Genomic DNA, 11,464 nt, shown 5'->3' with positions numbered 1-11,464 from the left:
GAGGCAGTAGAGCTTAAGGCTGGATGAATCATGAAGTCATGTTAGCTCTTGATTTCCGTATGACTGAGTTTAGCTAAAGGGTTTTGAACCAATGTTTTAGGAAAGTTGGGAAGCAGCATATGTTTGGCGATTAAAATAAGGACGCTCCAAGTGAGGGATCATAGTAAAAAGCTGTTTATTACTGTAGTTGAAACAAGTGGTCAGGAGGATCTGAGCCAGGAAGGAAAATGGACTGGAACTCTTGGATTCACAGCAGAATGAACCTCGAGTCCACCATCTTCACGATTCAAATCAGGTTAACTGGGAGGGCAGCAGATTGATTCATGTACTAGTGAGGACAGCAAGATGAGAATGTCAAAGAGAAGTTTTAACTTTATCAACAAAACATCCAGGTGGTGATATCCAGAAGCCTTTGGGAATGTATGACTAGATTGAAGAAGAGGGGTCGCCACCCAGAGAAAAAGTTGATGGTTGAAACTACTGAATGGGTGTAATCTAAGGAGAGAACAAAAAGGTCAAAGAAACTAGTGACAAAACCATGGGAATGTTTGCATACAAGGGACCGATATAGGTGGGGGGAGAAAGAAAGGAAAGGAAAGGTGATCAGAGCTAAATTACCACAGCATTGTAAAAAACAAGGGGAAGGAAGGTTTTAAAGGAAAAGAAGGACGGGAATTTACATTTCAGCAAGAATAATTGACAGAGCAAAGTCCTGAAGGAGATGGGGAACAGAATCCAGAGTACAGGTGAAGGGCGGCTTCCCCCTCTCAGACAGCTCAGTCCGGAAAATGATTGGCAGGGAGAAAAGGCAGCAGTTTGTTGGTCTTTTCAGTAAATAAAGTGATGTCATCTATAGAATAAAAGAGCAGGAACGGTGGGTTTCAGGGGAATAAGAAAGGTTTGAAGCTGGTGTTTGGAGACTTAGTTGTTTAGAGACCAATTCAAAGAATGCTAAAGCATCACTGAGAAACACGCTGGAGACAGATGGCATAACTTGATGCTGTCTCCAGGTAGGAAGCTCAGCAGCAGGAAAGGGCAGGGAAGGGCCTAGCCCAGCTAGGGATCATCAGGACAGGCAGATGGTAGAAGAGGAGAGGGCTGGAGCAGAAGCATAAAAAAGCTTGTTGTGAACACCATTATGGTGAAGAGGACAGGCTAGGGCAAAAGCATAAAAAAGCTTGATGTGAAGACCATTAAGGTCTTGAGACTGAGCCTGGGGAGGGAAGCAAGTGGACCAGCTGGACCATGAGAGCAAAAGGAGGAATGACCGGGCATGGACACTACCTCAAAACAGATTCAGTTAGCAGACAGGCTTGTTAGAGGTGGAAATAGGAGACTGTGATCAGAAGTTCATTTCCAAGTAGAAGATCTTTGATGTGGAAAAGTTCCAAGTGATGACCAGATCTAAAGCATGCTCTTGCCTGGGCAGCTGAAGTTGGAGAATATAGAGGTTGGGGAACTCTGAAGTCAGGTTATTAGATGGGGCTGATACTCTTTTGATCTATTGAGGATGGCTGTAGGATCTTTGGAAAGCCAAGACTCACCTTTCTCTTAAGTCCTATAGCAGCGGATTGCTTAGGTAAGTACTGTTTGAGGGAGGGCAGAAAGACCTTTTAAAGTTACACCTGGAATGTCCCTAGAAGAATGCATCAGAAGCTGCTGGCTTGGCTTGCCTCAGGGAAGGGAGACTTTCCACTGTGCTTCTTTTTGTGCCTTTTGAATTTTGAGTTAATATAGCACCTATCAGAAAATAGAATGAAAACTTAAGATAGGTATTATTGATACAGATACAGGTAATAAACAACTTGGTTAACTTCAAAGCCCTCCTATCCCTTCCTTATTCTTTCTTGTCCTGAAAAAGATTTGTTTCATGGGTAGGGCTAATAGAATCTGTAAGTGTCCACTATTCACAGCATAGTATTTTGCTAAGTTTAGTTCAAGCACCGGTCTCTTAATTTGAATCATTCATCACCTAGCTTATAATCCCTGAAGCGCTGTAGAATTTCCTTCAGTAGAATCACAGTTTCCCATCATTTTTAAGCCTGGTTTAACCATTAATAAAATCCTTTTCAATAGGTTTCACTCGGTTCACTTCAATTCAAACTGAGAAAAAATGTCATTTAAACCTAGGAAGGAATGGGAAGCAGTTGGGAGTTAGCAGCTTGACACTCTCCTAAGATTTTCATGGCACCATTTGGTTTGGAAAGGTAAACAGTTCCAGGACGTTGGAGCAGTCAGAGTTTAAGAATCAGCACACTGATGTATCCATAAGCCCATAACAGATTTTAGAGTTTCCACTATTGCTTTTCCGTTAGTTAACTGATCGTGAATTAATGGCAGTTATACTTCGTGAATGTAGGTAATTTTTACTGCAGTAATTTTCTTTTCCCCTTTTAAAATCTTGAAACAGGTGTGAAAATCACATCTACACTGCAGGTGCTGAAGCTCATCAAGCAGGCTGGTGACCGAGTGCTGGTATATTATGAGAGGCCTGTTGGCCGGAGTAATCAGGGTACAGTGCTGCAGGATAACTTTGGACAGCTGGAAGAAAACTTTCTGACAGGCTCCTGCCAACCGAACTTTGAAGAGGAAGCCACTGGGTTGGCAGTAGATGCTGAAAATAGAGACCTGGATTCTGAATTTGAAGACTTAGCAAGTGATGTCAGAGCACAAGCTGAAGCCAGAGAGGAGGCACAGTCGCTAAGTCACAGCCCCAAGCGAACTCCAACAACACTTTCTGTGAAACCCCTTGGAACTATATCACCTGTTTTAAACCGTAAATTAGTTGCAGGAAGTTACCCACCACCACCAAAACTTCCATCCAAAGAAGGAAATAAGCCCTTAGCCCTAAAATCTTCTGAGGTAACAGAACCAGCACCAGTGTCAAAACCCACCCAAGGATCCACTTTCAAACCACCTGTGCCACCACGACCGCAAGTCAAAGTTCCTTTGCCTTCTACTGATGCCCCGACTCAGGCTGAACCAGATATTTCTGTTGAAAAGCCAGAGAAGGTGCTGCCACCGCCTCCTGCAGATAAACCTGCTGAAAAGCAAGTGAAGAATCTGGATCACATAGAAGAAGCGACTGCAGCTAAGCAGTTTTTAGCCAAGCAAGAAGTGGCAAAAGATCTGATTTCTGAAAGCACCTGCGCCCCTAAGGACAGTTCAGATGACCATCAAACGTGGGAATCATCGGAAATTCCTTATCGCAAGAAGCTTGGAAAATGGACAAGAACCAGAGCCAGCTGTTTCTTTGACATAGAAGCCTGCCACAGGTACTTAAACATTGCCCTGTGGTGCAGGGACCCTTTCAAACTAGGGGGTCTCATCTGCTTGGGGCACGTGAGCTTGAAACTTGAAGAGGTGGCGTTAGGATGCTTAGCTACTTCGAACATGGAGTACCTTTCCAAGTTCAGACTGGAAGCCCCGTCACCTAAGGCCATGGTCACGAGAACCGCACTGCGCAATTTGAGTATGCAGAAGGGGTTCAACGACAAGTTCTGCTACGGCGACATTACTGTTCACTTCAAATATTTGAAAGAAGGAGAGCCAGACCACGCAGTTACTAACTTAGAGAAAGAAAAAGAACTCCATTTGGTCGAAGAAGTTTCTGCCCTGCCTAAAGAGGAGCATTTTGTTGGACAAATGGGTTTAACAGAAAATAAACACAGTTTCCAGGACACTCAGTTCCAGAACCCGACTTGGTGTGATTACTGTAAGAAAAAAGTCTGGACTAAAGCTGCTTCCCAGTGTATGGTCTGTGCTTATGTCTGCCATAAAAAATGTCAGGAAAAGTGTCTAGCCGAGACTCCTCTTTGTGGAGCGACGGATCAGCGGATAGACCGGGCCCTGAAAAATCTCAGGCTAGAAGGACAAGAAACCCTCTTAGGCCTGCCCCCTCGTGTTGATGCTGAAGCTGGGAAGTCAGTCAACAGAACAACAGGTTTGACGAGACATATTATCAATACTAGCTCTCGTTTGTTAAACCTGCGTCAAGTCTCCAAAACTCGCCTGTCTGAGCCAGGAACTGACCTAGTAGAACCTTCACCAAAACAGACACCCAACACATCAGACAATGAAGGCAGTGACACAGAGGTCTGTGGTTCAAATAGCCCTTCTAAACGGGGCAACAGCGCAGGAATAAAGTTAGTGAAAAAGGAGGGTGGTCTGGATGATAGCGTTTTCATTGCTGTTAAAGAGATCGGTCGTGATCTGTACAGGGGCTTGCCTACAGAGGAGAGGATTCAGAAACTAGAGTTCATGCTAGATAAACTGCAGAATGAAATTGATCAGGAGTTGGAACATAATAATTCCCTTGTTAGAGAAGAAAAGGAGACAACTGACACAAGGAAAAAGTTACTTCTTTCTGCTGCTTTGGCTAAATCTGGTGAAAGACTGCAAGCTCTTACACTTCTTATGATCCACTACAGAGCAGGCATTGAAGACATTGAATCTTCAGAAAGTCCAGACCAGCACTCCAAGAAAATCAGCAAGTACACAGATGACACAGAAGAAGACCTCGACAGTGAGATAACCCAACTCATAGACTCTCAGCCATTCAGTAGCATATCAGATGACTTATTTGGCCCATCTGAGTCTGTGTAACAGTCCATATTTAAACTTTCAAGTGATTGAGGAGAAGTTGCATCTAAAGTACCATAGATACAACCACGTTTAAACCCTCTCATTATGCACTTTGGCCTGCTTCTTCACAGTTATTTACTTGTGTGAGAACTAGAGTGGAAAAGGTGGTTTTCCAGCTAAAACATGACCAGCCCACTAAATTGGTTGTTTCAGATTGCATTTATAGCTATGCTTTTTTGGGTTTATACTGGGAATTTATTTTTACTAATTTATTTTTAACTTTTTCTAATTATGTAATTATGTAAGCTAACTTTTTGTGTTTATGTATGTGTGATGTCTCATCGTGTTTTTTTCCCCCTCCTCTTCCTAGTTTTTGAATTAGTGTTAAATAGCATACTGTCCAGATTCTTGAAATATTTTCACTTCCATGACGGTTGTAACAACAAGTTTGCTGCATGCCCAACTTGACAACAGCAATCATTGAGGGAACAGGTTTTGAATCTTACTTTGTGTTATGAAGTTTGTAATTTCTACTTGCTTGAGATTTTTGTTATTTTGGGGTTTGGAGGTTGCGCTTTCTGTTTTGATTTTGCCAAATGTAATATGAAAGCAGATGCTGCAGCTTTAGTTAGTTATGCTGATTTAGTAAAAAAAAAAAAAAAATTACATATATTGCTTGTTTTTTATGCTTCTGTGAAATTTTTTTCTAAAGCTTCTGTGCAGTTTAAGTATAGTAAGAATATAGTGATTAATTTGAAGAGCTTGCATTGAAAAGCAAAATGTAATAGGGAATAAATATAGAATATAGTTGGTTAAGAATTTTGAGAGGATAACAAGATTACTTTTAAAAAAAAAAACAGTAACCATAGGATTTTGAAATATAATCTTTTAAAATATTGATACTTTCTTTTCAACTAGAAGTTTGAAACATATTATTTTTCAGCTTCAGTTCTCCCATAGGAAATAAAGCATGTGCAAGGATATTTGAAGTTTCAGAGGACTGTTCTTAAAATGACCTTGTTGATATCTGGTTTGGCTGTTTTGTTTTAGAAATTTTTTCATGCATGAGAATGTTGTGAACGAGAGGAATCATGCAAAATACATTTATTGTTTTATCTGACATCTGCAGACTTAAAGGAATGATCACTCTGAATGCTTCTATAGTTCGGACTGTCTTTTAGTCATTAAAAAAAAAAACAACTGGACAGCATAGATACCTAGGAATTGGGACCAGGTATCTTAAAAGGAAGGTCTACTGTAATAGTTCATTGTGTGGAGCCTCGGTAACACCTGACTGAGGGAAAACGTGTGAGCATGACCTTTGTTGGTATACCATAAAAGTTTTGGCCTTTTATATGTCTATAAAAGATATGTACATGTTTTTCCCTTTTGTAGGTAGCTACTATGATAATTGCTATATAGTGAAACTGACATGAATTTAAAACTAGATAGCACAGCTTTTATAACTAGCAGGAAAAGGCATCGTATAATAGTAAGGATTCTGGCCCAGGTCCATAACCCAGGATTCCATACAAGAATTTAAGTTGAAGCTCTTCTGTTGGCCACTAGCAAACTGTGTAAGCATAAGCAAGCCACAAAAGGGCTCCATGCTGCAGTCTCCCCGGCTCTAAATTAGAAATAAACCAAAACTTCCTCTTAACTACCTCACAGAATTGTTGTGAGGATAACAACAGCTTAACTGTGGAAGTTCTCTGAATAGTAAAAAGCTATTCAAATAAAAGGGATGACTTACATGGATGGTAAAACATTTTTATGGGTAGAAAAGCTATTCCAGTTTTAAAATCAATAGCCAGTTCTCATTCTTGCTGTTTTATTATCAAGTAAAATATAAGGAAACTAAATACCTTTCTTGGCCAAGTTTATAACAAAAATATATCTCTATATGCCCCCCTTTTTTGTTTAAGCATGCTTGCATTTTAAAAGAACACTGCTGTAGAAGTCTCTATACACCAAATTCACTGAAAGCTAAAATACTGTTCTGTAAACAATAAAGTAATCTGCCAGTGTGATCACAAACTTTCATCTTAATGTAAAAAAATCACTTACCAATGACAACCTGGAAGGCAGAGTAAGTGACTGGTGGTTTTGGATTATACCATGGAAGCTTTAGTGACATCCAAGCATGCTGCTGAAACGGATGCCTTTGAAACAGCTGTAGAAATAATGCAGAACTTCGCTTTCATAAAAATCTGCTCATGTTTTTAAAGTATCTAACTCTGTAGAACCACAATTATGGAAAGCTCAGAGATGCTGCTAACGATAATTGTAAAATGTACCTTTAGTGTAGTATGATATTTTTCTATTCACTGGTGAGAGGCGATGGAGGCATCACAGTTGTATTTTAGGGCAAGGGAGGGGAACCCTCCCAGCCACCTAGGGAATAGTAAGGTCTAAAGCTTCAACGAAAACAGTTGTATTATATCACATTCCTGATGTAATCTTTCTGCCATGCTATGTTATCAATAGCTTAAAAATAATAATAAATAAAAACTACCAAGAAAACAAGAATATCTTCATTTAACGACATCTGAAAAAAAGTGATTACTGCATCTTTGTGGAATTATTGCCTGCATAATTGGGCCGTGAAAACAAGCTTAACAAAGTCCACTTTTGCTAAACAAAATTGCTATTCTGAAAATTGTTTAAAAGCATTAAATTTGGTTTTACTCTTTTTTTAATGCTGTGAAGTACCAGATTTATGTAATTGCCTCTGCTATCTACTCTAACTAGTCTGGAGACTAAAGTGTATTTTCCACATTTCGGTATTCAGATGAATATTTAGACAGTCAAGTTGAGCAACGTTTTAGTATTATTTTAAAATCAATTCATATGCTACATTTCTTAATATCAAGCCTTATATTCTTCAGTATCAAAACTAGCTAAAATATTCTGTGGCCATTTGTGATTTTGAGAGAAAACACTTGGTAGTGACAATTTGAGGGTTACTGTCAATTCTAAATTTAAGTATATCTGAATTTTTTGAAAGGTAGTTTGAAGACATTTGGCTCTTACTAATAGTAAGATAATAAAATCTTAAGTTCCCATAAAAGTGAGTAACTTCAAAATCACTTTAATTTTAAAATAAATTGAGTTTATTTCTAAACTGAGACATAAAATAGCTTTTCTTTAAAAATGGGATTGGGGGAGGTTCCCTTAATCCTTTTTAAGCCATGGATCCACTTTAAATCTGTTTCAAACCACGGATTCTCCCCCCTGAAAGATGCACACCAGCACATCCTAGACTTCGTGGTACTTCCATGGCCGTGGACCTACTGTGTCAAGTGGCTGCATATCACAGTTATTTTTTATCAACCACAGTTATTTGTTCATAGCAATCAGGAAAACAGTACAACTTTAGAGATGCAAGGATAACTTACTGGTTGGTTCCACATTGACACCATGTGGCTAGTTACATATTTCAATTTAAAACAAATTTTGCAAAGCCAGAAAATATGGTTCAAACTAGTCTGGAGTAGATTTTACCTGACGCCTGCAAGCAAAAAAGAATAGTTTTTAATTGAATATCCACAGTTAATATGTTCTCACATATTTTATTCTGATGATGATATCTGGTTAACAAAGGAAAACAACAGGCACAGTAGTGTTCAGAAGATTTATTAGGTAAACGAGCTAAAACAGAATGTAGGTAGATACACTTAGCAGTCAAAATAAAGAACTGAGTATTCACTGCTACCTCATTACATTTTTTGTATCTGTTTTGCTAGGTACAAACATAAAAACCACCTCTGCTCAAAAAATTAACAGTTCAGAGAGCTGTGTGTTCTTGTTCTGATACACACATTAAAAAACAGCCCCTCTTTTCATAGTTTTGCCAACCCCAGAATATTACTCATATGAAAGACCATATAGTTTTTTTTTCCTCATCAGATAGTTTTTCCCCTTTTGCTCCCAATACACATCTGAAAAACATTTCTCTTTTATATGATCTCTAGGGATCACTAGCAGACATGGCTGCCAGTCATTCTTGAAGAGACTGAAGCCTTACAGGCAAAAATTTTAAAAGCTATATAGTATTAGGAGTGGGGAGAACCACAAACCCTCCAAGAGAACTGATTTGCAGCACACTTTTTTAAGGGTCTCCCCTACAGAAGTAGAGAACAATCCCGCTTTTTTACTTTAGCCATAGAAGCTCCTCCAGCAAAGCAGAGGCCTTGTGTGAGTCACCCAGTGCAAATACATGAGTAGGAAGCCAATTTGCTTCCAACACACGCACTTAAAAAACCAGACTTCAGATCAAAGCCCCATGAAAAAGCTTCATGAAGACAATGGAAAGGAAGTATTAGCTACTTTCTTAGAGAAGTAAAAGAGTCTTTCCAAATTAACAGAAACAATTTTAGCTTAACAAAAAAACTGACATTCGGTAGTTTTTGTTTACAGAACTACAGAATGGACAAGTGTTTTTGAGACATTCCACACTATCTTCATGTCATACAAAATGATGTAAACGGACAGTGTTCACTAACAGTACTCACATCGAAAAGGCACAGCAATGTTCACGCTCAAAAACTACATCACACAGCACTAGGTGATAACAGTATTGCACAGACATGTTCAGATGTTTGGGTTTTTTCCTGCATGTGAAAAGGGAGTGTGCCCTGACCACCCTATTATTTTTACCTGTTTTCCTAACACGATTCAAGACTTCCTCCTCCATCTTCATCTAAAGTAATAGTATAAAAAAAATTAACAGATCCCTAGAAAACACTTGACTTCCAGGTAAAAGAAAATTATAGTCTGATTTTTTCCACATCACAGCAGCTATTCGCTTTTAAAATTTCTTTTCTAAAACTTCAGGTAGATGTTGATATATCTCATCAGGCTTCAACAACCCTAATAGTATAAGGTGTTTCTGTTCTCAGTCTTTTGTCATCCGGTAAGACAAGTATGTATCTGAAAGGGAAAGCTTCTAATTGTTCATAACTATATATTTGGGTGCTTTTCTCTGCTTTCAGAACATTCACTTGTGTTACCCTTATTGGCTTTAAAGTTTGCTGCCAACCACAAGACATGTAAACATATAATTTACAACCATCTGCTTCCAGGTAGGTTATTACATAGAAAACTAATGCCAACTGAGATTCATGGATTAAATCCGAAAGATGACTGACTCAAGTTCTTCTGCATTTCGGATAACTAGCTTTTACCTCATGAATATATTATATTGATAGTACAGTTGACCCCTGAACAACATCATTTGAACTGCATGGGTCCACTTATATGCAGAGTTTTGCAACAAATACAGACTGCAGTACTACGTGGCCCGTGGTTGGTTGAATCCAACCACGAGTGGAATCACGGATACAAAGGGCTGATTGTTTTTGGCTGTGTGGGGTGTTGGCATTCCCAAACCCTGTGTTGTTCCAGGTCAACTGTAATTCCAAGTTCAGTAACATTCAGTGTCACTACATAATATATGCCGTCTGACTTGACTGTTTTTCAGACTTCCTTCTAGTTTCTCATTGTTGGAAGTGTCTCGGAGATATTGTGTGCTTTAAACACTCATTACCAATATTCAGAAAAAAATATAAGACTTTTTTTGCCCAGGTGTTTGTGAATGTAAGTTAAAAAATTATATTTGATTTGGATTCAGATATTTATAGATTTACACTATATTTCGTCAAAATATATTGTATAATATTTAATAAAATCAAATACATAAAATAAAGTTTTCAACACTATTTATACAAACCCCTAGAAAAGCTGCTTTTTCTTTATAAGGCCGTTGGCTATCGATCATAACCGTGGAAAAGAAAGAACCTTTGGTTGTATGACTTTCACCAGGGATGAATGGTATGACTAAGACAGTTCTGGATGAGTCATTTCACCGGAAACACTTTTATACAATTAGGTACTTGGAGGACTTTTGCGGGTCTCAGTCACTTTCAGAATCTTCATCCTCACCTATCGGATGCGACTGGCTGCTGTTCTGCGTGTACATTTTTGTTTTAATGGGGCAGTTGTGATCCATGAGGATAGCCTAAGAGAGAGCAGGCACAGATACATTAACTCACTGGTTCACAAAGAGAAGGCAGAGACTGCTTAAGACGAAGGATTAGTAGCTTGACAGCTTCCTACAGTGCCACCCAGTGTTACCCGACCAGTAATCTGGTGCAACTGCCAGGTGCCTGGCCTAGAAGACCTGGAGTTCCACAGTGAAAATTCCAGGCAGTAGGAGGCAGCCGAAGCAGTCTCTACAGCGTTCCTAGTACATCTGCCAGGGACCCTAAGTCGATTTGGAGGAACCTGTAAGCTATGAAGAAAGGGGTATTCAGGTTAGGTTTAGTTTATACTTAGGGTGGGGGGATCCTTCTTAGTTAAGGCCACAGGTATGGCCCCTTTGATTTCCCTGGATTAAGCATCACAGGGCCCTTATCTTTTAAATATGGCATCTCGGAAGGATGTCTTGTCTTCCCGAGTCCTGGCTGGCCTCTTCTTCATTAATATTATTTTCTTAATAAAAAGTATGTTTCTCTCATACACATAAAAATTCTGTGTGCTCCCTTATTGTAACAGAAACTTTTTAAAGATCAACTGATCCTCAGTTGATAAGCGCTACAGTCATTTTTCCTCCTGGAAGTATACAGACCAAGCACGTAGTCTTGAGTATACAGCTGGGGTTTATCATGCTGAGACTGCTAGGCATGTTCAATATATCTCTACTCCACAACAGCCCTATGTGATAGCTTGATCACCCTCTGTGTAGGCACAGTGGTCAAAGACCTAGACCAAGAAATGTATGGCTAAATGGTGTGGATCGAGCCCAAGCAGCATCCTGTGCCAGCATCCGCTCTGGCTGTGCCCCCACAGGACAGCCAGGGGTGCCGAGCATGACACGGTG

At 39.4% G+C, this 11,464-nt stretch overlaps 2 protein-coding genes across 3 annotated transcripts in view; one reads left to right on the top strand and one right to left on the bottom strand.

The window, feature by feature from the left end:
- Positions 1-10,314, top strand: part of PDZD8 (PDZ domain containing 8) — an 81,761-nt gene extending 71,447 nt beyond the window's left edge. For both annotated transcript variants that reach the window (XM_042238721.2, XM_012103001.5), the window contains one exon: positions 2,411-10,314. In XM_042238721.2, the coding sequence (XP_042094655.1) occupies positions 2,411-4,605 (2,195 nt within the window). In that variant the 3' untranslated portion in view covers positions 4,606-10,314. The remainder of the gene's footprint in view (positions 1-2,410) is intronic.
- The window catches only part of SLC18A2 (solute carrier family 18 member A2), a 41,299-nt gene continuing 38,039 nt past the window's right edge, over positions 8,205-11,464 (bottom strand). Inside the window, exon 16 of the mRNA XM_027960375.2 lies at positions 8,205-10,603. Coding sequence (XP_027816176.1) covers positions 10,499-10,603 — 105 coding nt within the window. The 3' untranslated portion in view covers positions 8,205-10,498. The remainder of the gene's footprint in view (positions 10,604-11,464) is intronic.

This window comes from Ovis aries, chromosome 22, assembly GCF_016772045.2.
Source record: "Ovis aries strain OAR_USU_Benz2616 breed Rambouillet chromosome 22, ARS-UI_Ramb_v3.0, whole genome shotgun sequence".
Classification (NCBI taxonomy): Eukaryota; Metazoa; Chordata; class Mammalia; order Artiodactyla; family Bovidae; genus Ovis; species Ovis aries.
Note: the sequence above shows the minus strand (reverse complement) of the source record. Positions and strands in the feature narration are given on the sequence as shown.